The following is a 21,508-nucleotide window of genomic DNA, read 5'->3' on the forward strand; positions in this document are numbered from 1 at the left end:
TTATATTATATATTATATTATATTTATATTATAATATACAGGGTGTTCGCTCGGCTGAATGTCAAAGCTCAATCAGTCGGGACTTGACTAATGGTGGAATCAGACGTGTTTCAAGACAGCTCTTCCAATAATGTCGATCGTCAAAGTCATTGGGGGGGTGGGGGGGTGTACCCTTCGTGCTCGCTCGGCTGAATGTCAAAGCTCAATCAGTCGGGACTTGACTAATGGTGGAATCAGACGTGTTTCAAGACAGCTCTTCCAATACTGTCGATCGTCAAAGTCATTGGGGGGGGTGGGGGGTGTACCCTTCGTGCTCGCTCGGCTGAATGTCAAAGCTCAATCAGTCGGGACTTGACTAATGGTGGAATCAGACGTGTTTCAAGACAGCTCTTCCAATACTGTCGATCGTCAAAGTCATTGGCGGGGGGGGGGGGGGGTGTACCCTTCGTGCTCGCTCGGCTGAATGTCAAAGCTCAATCAGTCGGGACTTGACTAATGGTGGAATCAGACGTGTTTCAAGACAGCTCTTCCAATAATGTCGATCGTCAAAGTCATTGGGGGGTGGGGGGGTGTACCCTTCGTGCTCGCTCGGCTGAATGTCAAAGCTCAATTAGTCGGGACTTGACTAATGGTGGAATCAGACGTGTTTCAAGACAACTCTTCCAATAATGTCGATCGTCAAAGTCATTGGGGGGGTGGGGGGGGTGTACCCTTCGTGCTCGCTCGGCTGAATGTCAAAGCTCAATCAGTCGGGACTTGACTAATGGTGGAATCAGACGTGTTTCAAGACAGCTCTTCCAATAATGTCGATCGTCAAAGTCATTGGGGGGGTGGGGGGGTGTACCCTTCGTGCTCGCTCGGCTGAATGTCAAAGCTCAATCAGTCGGGACTTGACCCTTGGTGGAATCAGACGTGTTTCAAGACAGCTCTTCCAATAATGTCGATCGTCAAAGTCATTGGGGGGATGGGGGGGGGGGTGTACCCTTCGTGCTCGCTCGGCTGAATGTCAAAGCTCAATCAGTCGGGACTTGACTAATGGTGGAATCAGACGTGTTTCAAGACAGCTCTTCCAATAATGTCGATCGTCAAAGTGATTGGGGGGGTGGGGGTGTACCCTTCGTGCTCGCTCGGCTGAATGTCAAAGCTCAATCAGTCGGGACTTGACTAATGGTGGAATCAGACGTGTTTCAAGACAGCTCTTCCAATAATGTCGATCGTCAAAGTCATTGGGGGGATGGGGGGGGGGGGTGTACCCTTCGTGCTCGCTCGGCTAAATGTCAAAGCTCAATCAGTCGGGACTTGACTAATGGTGGAATCAGACGTGTTTCAAGACAGCTCTTCCAATAATGTCGATCGTCAAAGTCATTGCGGGGGGGGGGGGGGTGTACCCTTCGTGCTCGCTCGGCTCAATGTCATTGCTCGATTAGTCGTTACTCGTTTAGTGGAAGAATCAGTTGCATTTGAGGAAAGCTCTTGCAAAAGTGATATTATTATAAATTAAATTGTTAAGAATAAAGATATAATATAATTTTCAAGGAACGTTATTGCGTTAAATTACTTAATTGTTGGAACAACTACTATAATAGAATATAACAGAAAGTGTACAGAATCGAAGTAAATTGGATATTTTCACACGTGTCAGGCAGTGCACAATAAATTTTATTTTTCGGAAAGTTTATTGTTAATCGAAATTCGTTCTGCTTCCTTCTAAAATCAATGTTAATTAATTTTCTATCTAATTCGAATCTAAATTTACTTAACATTCGGTAAAATTATTAATAGTTATTTGTCAAAATCGTATCTCTAATTTCAACGCGAATTTCCAAATGGTTTCCGATAATTTCTAAATCTTTTCCGCGAATGGAAATTAATATTTTCGATTAAAATCTTAAATGCGTGTGCTATGGAAACTTGGACACTTCTTGATGATGCTACTCTCTCTACGCTGCTTCTCTCTCTACGCTGCTACTCTCTCTACGCTGCTACTCTCTGTACGCTGCTACTCTCTCTACGCTGCTACTCTCTTCTACTTCTTCCTACTACAAATTCCAGGACCAACATCGCATCGAAATGTAAGTCGATCTTATTTGACCAGTAGTTCTCTCAATTTTTTCGAGTACAGTGACCACATACTTGTTGCGAATTCTATTGTATATTTAGTTAGGATGTATTCTTTTCAATGACTTGCGTTTTCCGTTCGAATTCAATTGCCGTTACCCTTGCCAATACTTCTGTCATTGTTACTTCCATTAAATTTTTGACATTACTATTGCCGTTACCCTCGCCAATACCTCTATCATCGTTACTTCCATTACTTTTTTGCCATTGCTATTGCCGTTACTTCTCGAGCAATTAAATTCACGCGTAGTCATCGAAACAGATTAATTTTGACGAATAATTCGAAACTAATAACCCCATTTTAGCTAGGATTTTCAGGTTCTTTATTTTCAGGTTAATACTATCGTAAGACAAAACTTATGGTGTATATTATCATGTATATTATTATGTATATGTATTGTTAATTGGTCACTGTACTCGCTGCAATAGCAATAGTAGTTCTTGTCATAGCAATAGTAGTTCTTGTCATAGCAATAGTAGTTCTTGTCATAGCAATAGTAGTATTCGGGCAGGCTTTGCCAACCCAACGATCAGCGCAGATGGGCACATCCGCGACTTGCAATAGTGTTGCGAAATAATCTCGCGTTGTTTCACTTCATTTTTAACAGAGATGAAAATTAGCGTCGCGAATAAAACCATCGCGATTATCATTAGCATCGAAATTAATTATTCAAAGTATAGATTTCATTTAGTTCGACATGCAAGAAGCGTCAAAGATAGCGTTGCGACTAAGTACGCTCGCGTTTCAAGTTTGAAATTTTCGAAGATCATCAAAGTCCACTCGCTTTTGCATCTCTGTTCATTGAATTAGCGTCGCGACAATACAATCGCGTTGTAATAGTTTACCTTCCGACTTTTCAGGCGCCCATGCTGCAGCTGCAACGAAGGGCCTCGCCGCCCCAACAACAGCTCGGATGGGCACATCCGCGACTTGCCATAGCGTTGCGAATTATTCACGCGTTGCTATAATTAATTTCGAACAGAAATCATAGCGTTGCGAATAAAATAGACGCGAGTTTTCTTTGTATTATCAAGCACAATAGCTTTGAATATAGCGTTGCGAACTAATCGCGTTTCAACTTTGCAATTCTATCAGATTTCTCGAAGTCTACAGACTCGTTCTTTCCAGAAAGTAAAGTTAAATCTTTCGGATTTCTGTTCGATGCATTAGCGTAGCGTCGAAATAATCGCGTTGCCAGTAGCTTCGTTCGTCTTTCCAGGCGCCCATTCCGCAGTTGCAACAATGGACCGAGGTCCCAACGATCAGCTGGGTTGGGCACATCGCGATTTTTCCATCCTAGCGTTGCGAAATGAATTATCGCGTTTTGTCTTCGAATTAGTTTCGAAGTTAGCGTTGCGAGAATAATCGCGTTGCAGTAGCTTCGTTCGTCTTTCAGAGCCCATGCCGCAGTTGCAACGCTCCGCAGTGCAGGCATTCGCGATTTTCCTTAGAGTCGCGAGACGAAATTAACATCGCGAAAAATTGCCAATGCGTTGTATCAGAATTGCGAAAACTGCCAACGCGTTGTGTTAGAGTCGCGAAATAAATGCCGCACTGCGAGTTGCCGTTCCAAGGATCGCAGCATCGTCTCGCAATCGTCGACGATTTCCTTTAGAGTCGCGTGAAAACAAATCGAAGTGCACGGGAGTTTTCGCTTTCGGATCTGACGAATTAACATCGGATTAATATTCAGACGAATTAACACGAATTAATATCGACATCTAATTCTCGTGGATTAGCGTCGCGAAAAAGGAGTCCGCGTTTCTTTGCCACTTTCACTTTGATTTCCTCTCTGGCATCCAAAATCAAATTGTAATTCTTATATTCGCAGACAATATCTTTGCAGAGCAGTGGAAGATCGTCACCACAGGGAGCGAGAATATTTTATTCCTATCTTCGGACTTTTTTAGGCCAGGTCCGAGCACGTGTTGCAAATGCCCGCAAAACCACTGCGTGCAGTAGGAATTCATTTTTGCGAACCGAGAATTTACAAGTCGTAGCAGTTGGCGCAAAATCGCGACGCACGTTACTTATGTCCAAGTTTTCGAGCTCCTTCTGTCGAGATTATCATCCGCCGAGGGTTTATCATCCGCGAGGGAGAAACATCGGCCGAAAGATGAGTCTTAATTAATAATTGCGCGCATCTTAGTTCATAATTGCCTGCGTCTTAGTCAAGCAGTGTTCTTAATGTAAGTTTGTTAGATTTCGTTTCCAATTATTTTCACACAAATTGCATTCGTCTGTGGGTTAACTTGGCACTCCTGTGCTGGTTTTAGGTTTTCTATTTTATCCTGTCACCCTTTTTGTATTCAGACTAACCATTTTCAATCATTTTAGGTACATTACAGAGATTATCATCCGCCGTGGGATTATCATCCGTCGTGGGATGCGTTTTAATTTAGTGTTATTCCTCCGATAGGAGGTCCCTCAGGGGCTCGCTTGCGGGTGGGGCCCGCAAGTGAGTACGGAGGGTAGCGTCCCCGAGGTACCCGAGGCGCTTGTAGGTTGTTAGGGTTCTTAATTTAAGTTTGTTAAATTTTGTTTCCTCCATTCTCTCAAAAATTGCACTCGTGTGCGGGTTAGTTTGGCACTCGTGTGCTGGTTAGTGTGGCACTCGTGTGCTGGTCAGTGTGGCACTCGTGTGCTGGTCTTAGGTTTCCTATTTCACCTCGTCACTCATTTTGTTCAGACTAATTTGAAATCAATTATTTCAGGTTCCTTACAGATATTATCATCCGCCGTGGGATGCGTCTTAGTTTCCTTCATTTTCCCAAAAATTGCACTCGTGTGCGGGTTAGCTTGGCACTCGTGTGCTGGTTTTAGGTTTCCTAATTTGACTTGTCACCTATTTTGTATTCATACTAACTAGAATTCAATCTTTTCAGGTTCATTACAGATATTATCATCCGCCGTGGGATTTTCATCCGCCGTGGGATTATCATCCGCCGAGGGATTCGTCTTAGTTATTAAGTGCGTGCGAGTTAGTTGATACGTGTGTGTGTGGCTTAGTTTAAGATTCTTAACTTCTTGCCGTACTTTAACGGGTCTAGCTTTGAACAAAGATTTTTCTTAAGAATGAACATTATTTAATTCTCTCTTTTTATTCTTTTTTGCTCGTTCAAGGAAGTGTGTAATCTCACAATAAAATAAAATTTTCTTCTCCTTCTGAGAAATAATTACAGCCGGGAAATTTCTAGTCATCATAAATTTAAAGAGTATGGTACGGCAAGGGGTTAAGATTGCACAGGGGCCTCCGACCCACGGGAGCGCCCGTGGGGGGCACGGGGGGTAGCGTCCCCGAGATACCCGAGTCGCTAACTTCGCATATGTCCAGTATTATTGCCTTACTTTTACTTTTTCGCGTTTCGTATTTGTCTCCGATACAGCCTTCTGCTGTGGCGGCCTTGCTTGCGCAATCTCTTGGGTAAGTTCGAACACTTCTCGATGTTGGGCGAGTGATCATGAGGCGTGAGGGCTCTTCCCTGGTCGCTGTTCGGCCAGTAATCCGCCCTTAGCTCCTATGAGGGGCGGGGTGTTGGGCGAGAAATGGTCACACAGGTTTATCTGTGTAGGCTCTCGCCTAGTGCCGATTCAGACGGGTAAGGCGGCCTAACTTAGTTTTAGGTCGCAGGGCGAGAAATGGCCACCCAATGTGTGGGAGGATCCGATTTTGGATCATCACTCCTCATGTGATCGCGCCGGACATCAAGATTTGCGAGGCTCCGGTCTTGTGCAAGCATTGTACGCGTCGCGTCACCCTCGACTCAGTGCCTTCTGCACTGACTCGCACTTGTTTCTTACTTTGAAAGAATCACTGCCTTCTGCACTGATTCATTTTGGTCCCCGTGGATCGGAGACTTCTTCTTTGATCCACTTTGGTCCGCGATAGTACTTGACATATGCGAACGAGTGAGTGTGTGGGAATGTGTGATAGCTAGCTAGCGAGCGTATTAGTTTATAAGTCGTCGTTGTTAGAAAGGGAGCCATAGCGAATTCCGGCTTCGTTCTGACTCCCTTTCGGGTCTCTAAAGCAGCAACCTCCTCGCGGTGAGACTCGGGCAATCGGTATCATCCTCGGTTCAAAAATTCTTGCGAATTGCAATGAATTTCGGAGTCGAGGATGATACCGAGCAAATAGCTGCAAATTTTATATTGTAAAATAGTGTGCATTGTAAAAGTATGTGGATTTATACTTCAAGTTAGGGCTCGAAATAATGTTTCGTTCGTAAATTGTTGAAATTGGTACTCCTCCGTTTGGAGGTCCCTCAGGGGCTCGCTTGCGGGTGGGGCCCGCAAGTGAGTACGGGGCGTAGCGTCCCCGAGGTACCCGAGGCGCTTGTAGGTTGTTAGGGTTCTTAATTTAAGTTTCTTAGATTTCGTAGCGTCCATTTTCTCAAAAAATGCACTCGTGTGCTGGTTAGTTTGGCACTCGCGTGCTGGTTAGCTTGGCACTCGTATGCTGGTTAGCGTGGCACTCGTGTGCTGGTCTTAGGTTTCCTAATTCAACTTGTCACCTATTTTGTATTCACACTAACTAGAATTCATTTATTTCAGGTTCATTACAGATATTATCATTCGCCGTGGGATGCGTCTTAGTTTCCATAATTTTCGCAAAAATTGCACTCGTGTGCGGGTTAGCTTGGCACCCCTGTGCTGGTCTTAGGTTTTCTATTTTGACTTGAATTCAGACTAACTTTAATTCAATCTTTTCAGGTTTATTACAGATATTATCATCCGCCGTGGGATTATCATCCGCCGTGGGATTTTCATCCGCCGTGGGATTTTCATCCGCCGTGGGATTATCATCCGTCGTTGGATACGTCTTGATTAATAAGTGCGTGCGACTTAGTTATTAAGTGCGTGCGAGTTAGTTAATAAGTGTGTGTGAGATAGTTTAAGATTCTTAACCTCTTGCCGTGCTGTAACGGGTCCAGCATTTAATAAAGATTTCTCTTTAGAATGAATATTATTTTGCTCTTACAACTTTATCTAAATTTCTCTTCTTTTCACCACAATATTTAATTGCTCAAGAAGTGTAGTCTCACAGTAAACTCAAATTTTTTTCTCCTTCTGAGAAATAATTACAATCGAGAAATTTCTAGTCATCATAAATTTAAAGAGAATAGTATGGCAAGGGGTTAAGTTCCCTCAGGGGCCCCCGACCCACGGGAGCGCCCGTGGGGGGCACGGGGGATAGCGTCCCCGAGATACCCGAGTCGCTAATTTCGCATATGTCCAGTAGTATTGCCTTAGCATTACTTTTTCGCGTCTCGTTTTTGACTCCGCCACAGCAGAAAGCTGTGGTGGCCTTGCTTGCGCAAACTCTTGGGTAAGTCCGGACACGTCTCGTTGTTCGACGAGTGACCATGCGGCATGGTGATTCGAACGCGGACCCTCCTGCTGGGGAGGCTCTCGCTTCGCGTATTCGCAATGTAAGACGTCCTTAGCTCTCTTTTGGGGGCGGGGCGCAGGGCGATCCGACTCATTGTAGGATGATCCAACTTTGGATCATTATTCCTCATGTGAAAACGGCGAGCATCGAGATCTGCGAGGCTCCTGATTTGTGCGAGCATTGTACGCGTCGCGTCACCCTCGAGTCAGTGCCTTCTGTACTGACACGTACTTGTTTCTTAGTTTCGAAGAATCAGAGCCTTCTGCTCTGATTCATTTCGGTCCCCGTGGATCAGAGACTTTTTCTTTGATCCACTTTGGTCCGCAATAGTACTTGGCATATGCGGATGAGTGAGTGTGTAGGTGTGTGCTAGCTAGCTGGCGAGCGTGTGTGTTAATTTATAAGTCGTCGTTGTTAGAAAGGGAGCCATAGCGAATTCCGGCTTCGTTCTGACTTCCTTTCGGGTCTCTAAAGCAGCAACCTCCTCGCGGTGAGACCCGGGCAATCGGTATCATCCTCGGTTCAGGAAATATTGAGAATTACAATGAATTTCTGGATCGAGGATGATACCGAGCAAATAGCTGCAAACTTTGTATTGTAACAAAGTATTTATTGTAAAAGTATGTGAAATTATACTATAAGTCGGGGCTCTGAATAATGTTTCGTTCGAAAATTGTACAAATTGTAATTCCTCCGATCGGAGGTCCCTCAGGGGACTTCTTTGATCCACTTGGTCCGCAATAGTACTTGACATATACGAACGAGTGAGTGTGTAGGTGTGTGCTAGCTAGCTGGCGAGCGTGTGTGTTAGTTTATAAGTCGTAAATATATGCTACGTAAAAATTGTCATTTCAAAAACGCGATTCAGTCGGATCTACGTTTATGTACCGGTATAAAATTTTAAATGGTACACATAAGGTGTCATGCACACCAGAAAATTAAAACGGCTATCACGGTTAAACTACATATTATTTCGAGTCCGAAAATTAGTGAATATTCTTCAGACGTTCTAAAGTAAAGGTGAACAGCGTTTTTCTTAAAAATATCACTGTTATGTAGTAAAAAAAATCCGGAAAGTTCTCGCTTCGTGACTTGTTCAATACTTCGAACTCGGCTCGAGTCCGTCCCGACCTTCTGTCAAAACCTGGTGCTGCGGACTCTCTCGCGGACCCTCTCTCTCGCACCGTCACCTCTCATTGGCCAGTGTTTTTTGTTAATAACTCGTAAACAAAGCCGTGGATTGCATTTTCGCAAAGGAAAAAGTTACTTCAAATGACCTCAGCTACCCCTCATTTTCGGCTGTTAAAATAATTGTGGGACACCCTGTATATATATATTTTTTCATAAATCTTATATTTCGTAAAAAAAAATTTAATATAACAATAACTCATTGGAAAGTTCACATCGGAGATATATGACCCCTTGAACAAAATTTCATACACAGATTTCTCCTCTTTAAACATACGGCATAGATCATTTGAGATTTGAGGTTACGTAAGCCTGTCCCGTGACAGGCAGCGCGCCGATTAACGCATCGAGCGTAAAACAGACTCGCTTTCCGCGCACGGTAACTAAAATACACGTGCCGAGAAATAGGCTCGGTTGCCCGTTGCACGTTAAACGACGATAAAATGGTGCAACACGATCGAAATAAAAGGAGGCTTTGCGAAATCCGAACGACGGATGCGTGATTTCGACGGTTGGGCCACACCGCCGCGGAGGATGAAATTATTCCGTTAAATTGCTACAGTCGCTCGAAAGATCACGGAACACGAAGGAACCGCGCGAAGGAAGCGTTCGCTCTCGACGATACTTGTCAAACATTGCGCAACCCCGCGGCGGTTCGCGGGGTCTCCGTAACGTTGGGAGCGTTACGACATCTATAAATATAAGTTCGGTTGTTCCCGAAACTTCGCAAGAGCGTAGACGAACGTCGCCCGGGGCGGTCCTGTGCAAATGCTTGTCGGTCGGACGTGACGAAGAACGATCTCCTGATACGTTAACATTGGACGGCGTCGTTGTGGTCGGCGGTGATCTTCCACGAAGATCCACGGAATCGCGACGCTCGTATTCGCAGGCTGCGAGGGAGAGAGACCGCGGTCCTGTCACCCTTTGAGTCGCGACCACAAAGAAGGGTACAGTAATGTCTCTCTAATCGACGCCCGGATTAATCACAAAAATGGACAATTTGGGAAGAGGAGATAATTATGAAACAATTATTAAAAAATGTCTCGCGATCCGAAAGTAGGGGATTCCTGAGGTGATTTTGAAGCAACTTTTTCCTTAGCGCAAATGCGACCCGCGGCTTCGTTTGCGAGTTATTAACGAAAAACAGGGACCAATCAGAGGCGAGATCATTCGGCGCGGAGAAAAACCGTTAACGGTGCCGCGGAGAAAATTTTTGTAAAGGAAAAAGTTGCTTCGAATGACCTGAGGAACCCGCCACTTTCGGATTGCGAGACATTTTTGGGACATAAATATATATATATGTATAATAAATAATACGTTATATATTATTATTTATATATAATATTTATTTATAATATCTATTTGTATATAATAATATATATATATATAATTATATTTAATATAAATATATTATAGCATTATTGTGCAACTTATGGAGGAATTGGCTGCCAACAGAACACAGTAACTGGCTCCCCTGTCCTAAATCAACAGCATATGCAAGATATCTGGTTACAAGAAGATATTTCGCAGCAAAAGACAAGGAAAATTACACGGATTCGAAACAATGATTCAAATGAATTTTGAGACCATGTTCTCGCGTGGCTATTTCTATGCAACTTGGCTCGAATGAAAGCTGGATGCGTCTACTGAAAGACAAGGTTATGTCTGAAATTGTACAACGTGTCTGTTCTTGGAAGAAGAAAACGCGAACGGACTTATTACCGTGAATGATAGACGATCGATAATGAAGTTGCCATCGGTCGATGGTAATAAAATATTCAGAGGCACGTCCGAAGGAAAAATTGGCGGGAGGGCAGAGAACCGGTGGGTGAAAAATAACGTGCGAGAAGATGGCGGCGGGCGGGCGCACGCATCGGCAACAAGTTATCGTCCGCGCGTAAGAAGCCTAATTGCGATTGGCTCCCGGTATAAAATACAATAATCCGAGCCGACAGACACAGTAAACATAATTTCACGCTCGCACGGAGAAAGTAATTTGGCGCTCAATGAAAGATGAAATTTCAATTGCGGTTAATTACAGAGGCGAGGCACCCGTTGGAACGGGACGCTCCTTCCTGTTCTCGCGTGAATAGAGAAATGATGCCGATGACGGATCCGAGTTATGATATACTCGGATCGGCTAATTACCAGCCCTCTTCCTCCCCACGAGGCATTACTCGATCTCCGCTCGGCACGGCTCGGCTCGGCTCGGCTACGCGCGGCCGTGCTCGTGAATCATCGCTATCGATGATGTATTGCTCCGGGAAATCCTGAAAAAGCTAGACGGTGCCCCCGACCCGGCTGGCCAAAGAAACCGGTAACGACGCTTTGTTGCCATTCGACGACCACGATTTGCATTCGCAACAGGCGCAATAGATAATCACCGTGATCCCTGGAGCAGAGATTCTTCCCGCCTATGCGCCTCTCGCTTCGCACAGCGAACTAATTTTCTTCCCGGTGGAAACTCGCCTGTAATGCGCTCCTATTGTATCGTATTGTATCGCGTTGTTATTTCCCTTTTGTAGAATACTAATGTCCTCTTTAGTTTGTATTGTGATTTATTATATTATGTATTGTAATTTATCATATTGTGTTGTTACTATTTTGTAGTGTATTGTGTCTATTTAGTATTATATTTTAACCTGTTGCATTGTGTTGTTACTGTTTTGTGTTGCATTGTTATCTATTTTATTGTGTTGTTTCTAATTTGTATTGTATTTTAATCTATTGCATTGTGTTGCTTCTGTTTTGTAGTACATTTTAATCTATTTTATTGCGTTGTTTCTGTTTTGTGTTGCATTTTAATCTATTTTATTGCGTTGTTTCTGTTTTCTATTGCATTTTAATCTATTTTATTTTGTTGTTTCTATTTTTTAGTGTACTGTGTCGTTTCTATTAAGTATCGTGTTTTAATCTATTGCATTGTATTGCTTCTGTTTTGTATTACATTTTAATCTATTTTATTGCGTTGTTTTTGTTTTGTATTACATTTTAATCTATTTTATTGCATTGTTTCTGTTTTTTATTGCATTTTAATCTATTTTATTTTGTTATTTCTATTTTGCCGTAAATTGTGTTGTTTCCGTTTTCTATTGTATTATAATCTATCGTACGATGTTCTTATCATTTTGTATTGTACACCGGTATAACATGTTTTCGTAATTTTCTAGTCAATCGTTATCTATTCTTCTAGTGAGCTTTTTTAGCCCGTAGAAAGTGAATAAACACAAAATGTATTTCATTCCTTTCTAATCGTGTACGGTCCGTGATTGTTCTGTGTCAAAAAATAGGGTTATGTTGCGTTTTATAATCCGTTATTATCTGTCGTTTGCGATTTATGAGCACTTACGTGGAAGAATTAGCTCTCGGACAAAAGGATCGGCTTCTTAAATGGGAAAACGGGCACGGCTGAATTCTTAGATAGGTCCGATCAAAGCTCGTGCAAAGTTTCATAAATATATACAATATCGGTGTGTATCGGTCGTCGGGGTTCCCTAGCGAGAACGAGCAGAATCACGGACCATCATCTCCAGTGTCTGCTAGTTTGCGTAACGCGAACATTCGCCGGGGTATCGGTTGCCCGGCGGTAATCGATCCCGTAATTACTATTGAGAGCCGGTCGTAACGAGGAAGGCGTTAAACGAGACCCAGAACGATATCTAGGAAGTAGAACAATGAGATTGAAACGACAGCGGAAAATTTGTTCCATTGCGGTTTGCCGTTCACCGCTGAACGGTGCGGCGTGGCGCGGGGCGGGGCGGTGGTGAAGCGCGAACCTCCCCCTCCTCCTCCACCGGCAAGCCAGAGGTGTAACCGACGAACGAAAGCGTGACAATATGCAGAGGGAAGCCAGGGAAGGACAACGGTGCATTTCCAATCGATTCCCACAATGGCAAACGACGTGTAACGCGTTAATGGGAACACCGCTGTTTCGAGCGAGTCCTATTTTTCCTGGTCACGTCGCGAATGGTAAAAAAAAATGAACGTGTTCCGCTCGCCACGTAACCGCGCGAATAATCGTGCTGGTCTTTTCGCGCTTGACGGACTCGTTCCAGTTTGAATTCCATCGAATGGCGCGTACGCGCGTTAAGCTTTTCAGCTTTTTGTCAATATCGGTCTTGCTCAACGGCGAAGGAGGAAAACGAATTTGCCGGCGTGCGGTGGTCTCCGTGATTGCTCAATTTCCGAGGCGACCGTGCCGAAAAGCCGGAAGCTCGTTTCCAAAAATTCTAGTCCACAGAAGTCCGCGTTCGATGTTCGTAAAAAATGCTTTGAATCGAGTTTCATCCATATGATAGATTAATGCATACATTAATGTGCTCATATTGGTCTTTAGCAGCACTGTCAGGTATTGTCTTATACAAAAATTATAAAATTATTATATATATATATCAATTTGATACGAAGATCCTATTCTGAACCTGATGCTGACATCTCTGATGAATACGAGACTTTTCGAGTCCGTTTGAATTTTAGCCAATCAACGCTAGATGGCGCCGTAATTGATTTCTGTATCGCCTGTTCCACATAATTTCGATTGCCTGCATCAATCCGACGTTACAGTAGATTCGGATTTGGACAGTTGCAAACAATTCGCCTTATAATAAGCGATACTAACTGTTTATTATTCGAAGGGAAATGTTAAAATTATTTTCAGGGATAAGTTTCGTTAAAATAAGGAACGAATTTGCTCTATAGTAATAATACAAAATTGTTGTTAGGATAATTTCAGAATGTCTATGGTAAGAAGCAATTTTATGAAATATATCGGCGCGAAAGAATGTGAAATACTGAATCAGGACCAAGAGAAATGAAGCCAAGTTTGAAACTCACCAATTTCTGTAGAAAATACCGGACGGATTTTGTAGATAAAAGTTATAAATATTTATTTATATGTATATATTATATTTATTATATTATAGACCTAAAATATGCTGTCTAATTGCGTAGGGTTTGAGACAAAAGCCGGAAGGGATCTTCAACCTTCAGCCATATTGGTAGACAAAATAAGCAGCGTGCTCTAGCGGTGACTTTAGTTATTATGATCTAAGGTAATGTCCCGATAATAACATCAATGTTTGTAAAGGACGTAATCTCAACACAGACGAGGCATAGACGTAAATCTATAGCATCCATAGTAAATTTTTGTCACTCAAAAATGTGGGTTCAGAAGCACAATTACCATTTACGGTATCGCGGTCATCGTTAGAAATGTTTCAAAAATTTAAACATGTTAGTAGCAATCGAGTATTCCGTATACCTCATTTGTATTACGATACGTTGTATGATTTGTGTGCGCGCGAAGAAGATAAAATTCGAAGCCTTCAAATACAGATAAAAAATGAATAAATATAAATATAAAGGCTCGAAATAAATTCTCATCAAATACAATTATTTATTCGACGCTGGTCGAATAATGATACTTTTCTTTTATTCAAAACATTGAATAACAAATAACCGATAAATTATCTTCCACTCGAATCGTGATTTATAAATCACTTTTTATCTAAATAATATCCAACTCGACTGTGGAATAGAAAAGTGGAAGGCATATCCTGCAGACGACACGCGCTATAGTACGCCATCTTGGATGCGCAGGTGCATGCAGGATAAGTATGATACAATGTATAGTAGCAAAAGTTTCTCGCGAATATCTCTTATGGTGCAAAAAGTTATTTAAAATTGTAACGAAATTTTTTCTGTCCCGATCGTTGTAAGGCATTTTTCATGCTAAAATGCTATTAATTAAGTTAGAAAATTTGGAAAAATCGTTCGAGATATATTTATACTCTAAAAACTATAGCACATTCAGTACTCCAAAAAATGTCCGATTTCTAAGAATGTACAGCGAAGTTCGGGGCCTTTGAAAATATAACCTAATATTTCAAAAAATTTCAAGAAAGTAAATGACGGCCATTTTTGTCTAGTATGTTTTGGTTGTCGAAAACAATTTATGCTAGAGACCAACTATCGATAGGACATTCGATAGTCGGTTACCGTCGATAGTATCCCCACTCCTTCGATTTTCGTACAATAGATTCACTATCGTGAAGTCGCAGTTGTTGGCGACGCCGCGTTGTCTTCGACGAAGGATTCGTACGCTTCAAGCTTCAAGAGACTTTGGGACATTCTAAATCCTAATATTTAACCGAAATTCGTTTAACCATAAATGAAGAACGCACATTGTGTACATACAACTGCACATCGTTTTCCGTTTGTTTGGTTATATAACGGTGCAAGACAATTCGAAAATGATATCGAGACCGCTTAACATTTGTAAATATTTATGACAACTGCCGAATACTTCAAAAAGTTCGAAGAGGATGAGAATTTGCACTGGTACGGAATGATTCATGAGAAAACACGCGTGAAAATGGCGATTCGCGTCTCGAAGAAATATCGCGTCGAATGATTCGAAAATCGAAGTGATCCAGTGTTTTATATGATTCGAATGAAAATGAGGTACTGACGAGAAAGAAATGTGATTAAGAGTGATCCGACAGATATACGCGCGCAAAGTGTCCAAGTTTATTACGTTTATATTTTTACTGCGGCAAAGTTTGTCATACATAAACCCTTCCGGTACTATCTAAGCAAGCGTTGATATTGCAGATACAATGGAATCTGAAAGCGCTGTTGTGCTAGAATCATGCGAAGAAGATTCGATTTTAATGCAAACTGTAAAGAACATGGTAACGGAAGATGTACATACTGGGATAGATAGCAAGGAGGAGGGATTTTTTATTGTCACAGATGTGACGGAAGGCGAACAGCAGAATGTGATAGAAGTCTGCAACGAAGAAACAACTATTACCGATAACGGAGAACACATTTCATTGTCTAATTTGTGCAGAGTATGCGCCAATGCTAACGATCATTTGATTCCAATATTTGATGGAGAAGGTTTGGAGCACGACCTGTGCAGTAAAATACATAAATATTTACCTATACATGTATGTGCTTTGATCATTTTGTAATTAGTTCAGTTTTTGTCTAAACTATGATATGAAACTTTATTCTAAATTCATCGATGCTTTGTTATAGATATCCGATACGGATGAGCTTCCATTGCAATTGTGTTATCATTGCGCTGCTACCTTGTTAGCATGGCACGAACTCTTGGAAGGATGTTTAACAGCGGAGAGAAGGTTGTTGACGATGCAGGAATCTCTACAAGTGAAACAGGTATACGCGTGGAAGCAAATCCCATTGCCTACTTGAAAAGTTTACAATGGAAATTATTCGTTTACTGAAAATTCCTGATCGTTTTTCAGAGCTCGGAAGGTCTGGAAGTATCGATAGACACGACTACGTCTAACATAACAGAATCTCTGGTAGGTGTAGGTGTAACAGCTCGATATTATTTCGTGTGATATCGATTAAAACTATTGATCACCCTGATAGTGTTAATAATTTTTGCTTGTAGCATCAAGAGCAGGAAACCATAAAGGATGAAGATTGTGGGGAAGTGGCTGATAATGATATGAACAGGTAATAACTCTCATTATTTAATGAAAACACAGAAAACCGATAATACATTGGAGCAAATAAAATACGCACAACCGAACGTGCAGAAAATGTGCCTTAAACCGATAGACGTACAAATGTTTCCGCGGCTAATAGTACACAATAGAAGCAAGCTTTCGAGAGCCATACACTCTCAAAGCAAATCGTTAGACGTTGATTGTCCATATTCGACGTATGGATGATTATACCTGTTCGAAATACGGAACAAGACAGAGAAAAAAAATAAAAACGGAACTCTGTATGGTGGGTTGAAAAACGAGAACAAAATCTTCTGCATTGTTGTCACGCCACAGCTGCAAAGTCTGGAGTCAAGTTCTGACTGTTTTGCAGGTCCAGTAGTATGCGGACACCATTTAAGGTGTTCTTAGACATGCAGAATGTATTTCGGAAGCCAAACAGAATAAAGTACCAGCTGCGAGAAAGAAAGCCTGTAGACAGCAGCGGGGATGGCCATTCGGTGTGGATCAGCGTCGTAAACTCGTCGCTCGATCAGTCTGTTATCACTGAGCAACTGCAAAATAATGATATCGACGTGAAGGAGGAAGTATCCCGGCTGTACGGTGACTCGAACAGCTTAGAGAAAGTGAAATTAGAGGACGAGAGCAGGCTGGCCGCTCAGAATGAGAGAAACGCCCAGAGAAGGACGAGAGGAAAATGCAGGATATGTCCTGCCGATGTTCGACACACTGGAGAACCGTGCGAGCACGCGAAACAGAAAAGTATCGTCGAGGTTCAGGAGTCATATCAATGCGACGAGTGCAGCAAATGCTTCAAACTGAAGGACTCGTATCTGAGACACATGAGAATCCACAGGGACGAGAGGCCGTTCACTTGTCAGATCTGCGGAAAGCAATTCCGTGACTCGGGCGGTCTGTCCAGACACTTGAAAGACGTGCACGAGAAGCTGAAAAATTTCACCTGCGACATCTGCGGGAAATCGTTCGCGTCGAAGGCCACCAGAGAGGATCACCGCAGAACGCACACCGGGGAGAGGCCCTACATATGTGACTCGTGCGGCAAGAGCTTCAAGTCGAAAGCCTCCCTGTACATTCACAGTAAACTGCATACAAACGAGTTCCCGCATCCGTGTTCCTATTGCAACAAAAAGTTCCGCAGGAGGCAGGAGATGCTGGCCCACGTGACCACTCATACCGGCGAGAAGAATTACGGTTGCGATATCTGTTCGAAACGGTTCCGGGTGAAATCGGAACTCGTCAGGCACAAGCTGATCCACTCCGAAAATAAGCCGTTCGTTTGTGTGAAATGCGGCCTCGCTTTCCGACAAAAACGATATCTGAACAATCACGTTAAAAGCAGACACGTCGAGACATTGCGAGCATGCTAAACAAAAAAAAAAATGAGCCTTAAAATGTTCTACACAGATATAGACCCGACCGCATATATCGTGTCGAGCGACATCCAATTTATCAAATCTGGTAAATTTATTATTTTTCCAGGTGTGCTCTACCTCGGAAGAAATCCCTCGTGGCATACTGCTCGTGGCATATGACAGCGACGCGCTCGAATAATATAATACAGACCACTAACAAATATACAGCTCCCCAGCGACCGAATAAAACGGTCGCTGGTCGTCCGACGAGAAGAACTAGCAAAGAGGAGAACACAGACTCGTCCAGCAATTTCAACGGTTCAGACGTACCCGACGCGACGACCGCGCTTCTCTCCAAAGACAGAAACAACGGTCCGCACACTTGCGCGGCGTGTCAGCGAAGCTTCAAAAGGGAATGCCACTTGGCGCGACACGCGATCAAATGTACGAACAGCGTCGACAAAGACCATGACGAAAGCATGTCGAAGGACTCCGACGAGAACGAGGCCGGGATCGACGACGAGAGAGACAAGTGGAAATTATACAAAAAGTGCAAGAGAAAGCGGCACGAGACGCACCCGTGCATGTATTGCGATTACGTCTCCAAGAAGAAGAAGCTGCTCGAGGTGCACCTGATCGAGTCGCATTCAGAGTTCATCGGCAAGAAAGACCGTAAGCTAAGATGCGTCGACAAAGAGCTGGTGACACGGGCGAAGATGGAGGTCGACGGGAAAGTGTATTATCATTGCGACGAGTGCGGGAAGAACCTGTACTCGCCGTACACGTTCTTCTGGCACGTGCGCATACACACCGGCGAACGGTCGTACACGTGCCATTTGTGCGGCAAACAGTTCAGGGTGAACCAAGGCCTGGCCAGGCACCTGAAGGACACCCACGCGGGCATAAAGAACTTCCCCTGCGACATCTGCGGCCGGATGTTCACCACGAAACGCAACGCGGAGGACCACAGGCGTATACACACCGGCGAACGGCCGTACGTCTGCAACGTGTGCGGCAAATCGTTCAAACAGAAGGCCTCCCTGTTCGTGCACAATCGAACGCACACGGACGTGTTCCCCTTCAAATGCCACTATTGCGATCAGAGCTTCCGCACGAGACCGCCGCTCGTGGTGCACATAACGAAACACACCGGCGAGAAGCCGCACGCGTGCGACATTTGCGGGCGCCGTTTTCGCATCAAGTACGAGCTGAAGCGGCACCGACTGATACACTTCGACGAGAAACCGTGGCAGTGCTCCGAGTGCGACCTATCCTTCCGACAGAAACGCTATTTAGTTAACCATAAGAAGATCAATCACGGCGCAAGCTGATTCGCACAGCGACCGCCGGGCAGAGTTGGGCAACACTTTGCTACAATTAACAATCATAAAGCAATTCGATCGTCGGTCGCCGCGATTAGATTGCATTTAACGATTAAAAAAATGTTAATCGAACTGATCGAGCTTTGAAGTAGACGTTCGATCCACGATTGGACGATCGTCCAGTCTGAACGCGCATACTCTTCTATTGTAATATATTTGTTAAATTGTAAGCACCAATGGAGCACATTAGCGGACGCTAATGCCCAACTCTGCTGTCAAGTAGTAACGGGGACAACTCTATTTTCAGGTGTAGAAACCGGCCGGTCGAGTTGCGACCGCGAGTGGTTTCGAACACCGTTCCGGAGATCAGTGTACCGACGGTCGATAACGATAGAGCTGTCCGCAATGGTGAAACCCGTGAACGGAAACAGAATAATCCATCGAGTCGGAAAAGACGAACGGTCGAGGAACGGGAGGAGTTGGCACGCTCGAGAATTACGAGAGACGACGGGGTCACGTGTTACCGGTGTAACGATTGCGGGAAAACGCTATCCACGGCGTACAACTTGCTCGCCCATCGGAACACCCACACCGGGATAAAACCGTACGCGTGTCAGGCCTGCGGGAAACGCTTCCCCTCGGCGTCCGGTTTGAACAGGCACTCGCGAGACGTTCACGCGGCGATCAAACGATTCGCCTGCGACATATGCGGCCGTTGCCTGGCGTCGCGGGTCTCTCGGGACGAGCATAGACGCACCCATACTGGGGAGAGGCCGCACGTCTGCGAGACCTGCGGGAAATCGTTTAAGCAAAAGGCATCTCTGCACGTTCACCGACTGTTCCATTCGAAACTGCGCCGTTACCGATGCTCTGCGTGCGACCGTTGCTTTCCGAGAAAGCAAGAGTTAGATAAGCATGTACACGGCCACGTCGGCCAGAGGCCGTACGCCTGCGAGGTCTGCGGCGAACGGTTCCTAAGCAAGGGCTGCGTCAGCCGGCATAAACGTGTCCACGAGGGCCGCGGGAAACCGTACGTTTGTCCCGTGTGCGACGCGAGATTCGGCCAGGAGCGTTACTTGAAGAGCCACGCGAGGAACTACCACCACAGGCCCACGGTTTCGCTGGAATGATGTCGGACTATGTTTCTGTTTTTGCAGGTGGAAGAACCAACCGGAAGACGTTACACGGTTACCGACCATGAAAACAGATAGCACGAACGCCGAGGAGATCGAATACGTCCAGTGCACCCAGTGCAACGTCGTCTTCGCGAGCATGAAGTACTTTGTAGAGCACATGAACGCCGAGCATCAGACCGAGATGCATTACTGTCAGTTCTGCGAGCTGATGTATCACGGCCGCGAGAAAGACTTCGACGAGCACATGCTGATGCACGGCGGCAACGAGGACGGGCTGTTGGACCCAACGTTGGACCATTCGAAGAATGAGCCGCGCCATCTGGAACCTATGGTCGCCGAGGAGTCGGTGTGCTTCACCTGCAACCTGTGCGAGAGGACCTTCACGAAGAAGTCCGATCTGAAGAAGCACATTAATTGGCATTCCGATGCGAACCGGATCCAGCACCCCGACGAGACCGAGCTGGTAAACAGCGCCAAGCAGATAATCAACGACCGTATGTCCTATAAATGTAACACGTGCGGCAAGGTGATATTCACGAAGCGAGGCTTCCTGCGCCATATCCGCGTGCATTCCGACAAACGACCCTGCAAGTGCGACCAGTGCGGCAAGTCGTACCGCATCGAGCAAGACCTGGCCAGGCACGTCAGGGACGTTCACGAGGGCCTGAAGAAGTACGCGTGCGACATCTGCGGACGCGCGTTCGCCAACAAAGGGGCGAAGGACGATCATCGGCGTATTCACACCGGCGAACGGCCGTACGCCTGCGAGCACTGTCCCAAAATGTTCCGGACCCTGAACTCCATCTACATTCACAATCGCGTGCACACCGATTACAAGCCTCACAAGTGTTCCTACTGCGGCAAGTATTTCCGGAGCAAACAGAGGCTGACTCACCACGAGACCACGCACACCGGCATCAAAGCGTTCGCCTGCGAGATCTGCGGCAAAACGTTCTCCGTGAAAGGGGAGGTCGTGCGACACCGCGCGATACACAACGAGGAGAAACCGTTCGACTGCAAATGCGGCATGAAATTCGGGCAGAAACGATACCTAAGGAACCATATAAAACTGCACCACAAAGAGGCGTCCTCCTGGCTGCTGGAGGAACTCTTGGGAAGCAACTGAAACGTTGCGTTAAAAGAGAGACTTGCTCTCTGTATATCGTAAACGGAGATTTCCTTTTTTCCTCGTAACGCTGGAAGTTCCGGACTACTCATTCATCTCTGTCAACATGAAGGAAAGTGGATTTTTTTTCTAGTAAATCCAGAAAATTGATGAAAATATTACATAGATTTTTCGGATTCACCGGCGACAGTCTTGAACATCATGTAATATGAAACAACGTCGTGTACAGTAAGATGCGTGCATTCTATTTGTTATGCAATTTTTGTATAATAAACATTGGTCAGAATTATAGATGGAGAAACAATGTGATTGTTGCGTTGCTTCGTACAACTTCAACCTTGTACTACCTAAAAAAAATGTGATATTTA

General features: G+C 44.5%; 1 protein-coding gene across 5 annotated transcripts; it reads left to right on the top strand.

The window, feature by feature from the left end:
- The first annotated feature begins 14,726 nt into the window (after positions 1–14,726).
- Positions 14,727–21,449, top strand: LOC117219066 (uncharacterized). Of its 5 annotated transcripts, none has more exons than XM_033467944.2 (6): positions 14,727–15,161; positions 15,312–15,652; positions 15,744–15,884; positions 15,974–16,033; positions 16,126–16,190; positions 17,684–19,091. In XM_033467944.2, exons 2-6 carry the CDS (start codon positions 15,317–15,319, stop codon positions 18,885–18,887), a joined length of 1,806 nt encoding a protein of 601 aa, XP_033323835.1. In that variant the 5' UTR covers positions 14,727–15,161; positions 15,312–15,316; the 3' UTR covers positions 18,888–19,091. The 5 variants fall into 5 exon arrangements, with proteins under 5 accessions (XP_033323835.1, XP_033323834.1, XP_033323837.1 ...); XM_033467943.2 differs by having other exon boundaries at positions 14,727–15,038; XM_033467946.2 differs by having other exon boundaries at positions 14,727–15,038; positions 16,557–17,735.
- The last annotated feature ends 59 nt before the right edge of the window (positions 21,450–21,508 follow it).

This window comes from Megalopta genalis, unplaced genomic scaffold, assembly GCF_051020955.1.
Source record: "Megalopta genalis isolate 19385.01 unplaced genomic scaffold, iyMegGena1_principal scaffold0100, whole genome shotgun sequence".
NCBI lineage: Eukaryota > Metazoa > Arthropoda > Insecta > Hymenoptera > Halictidae > Megalopta > Megalopta genalis.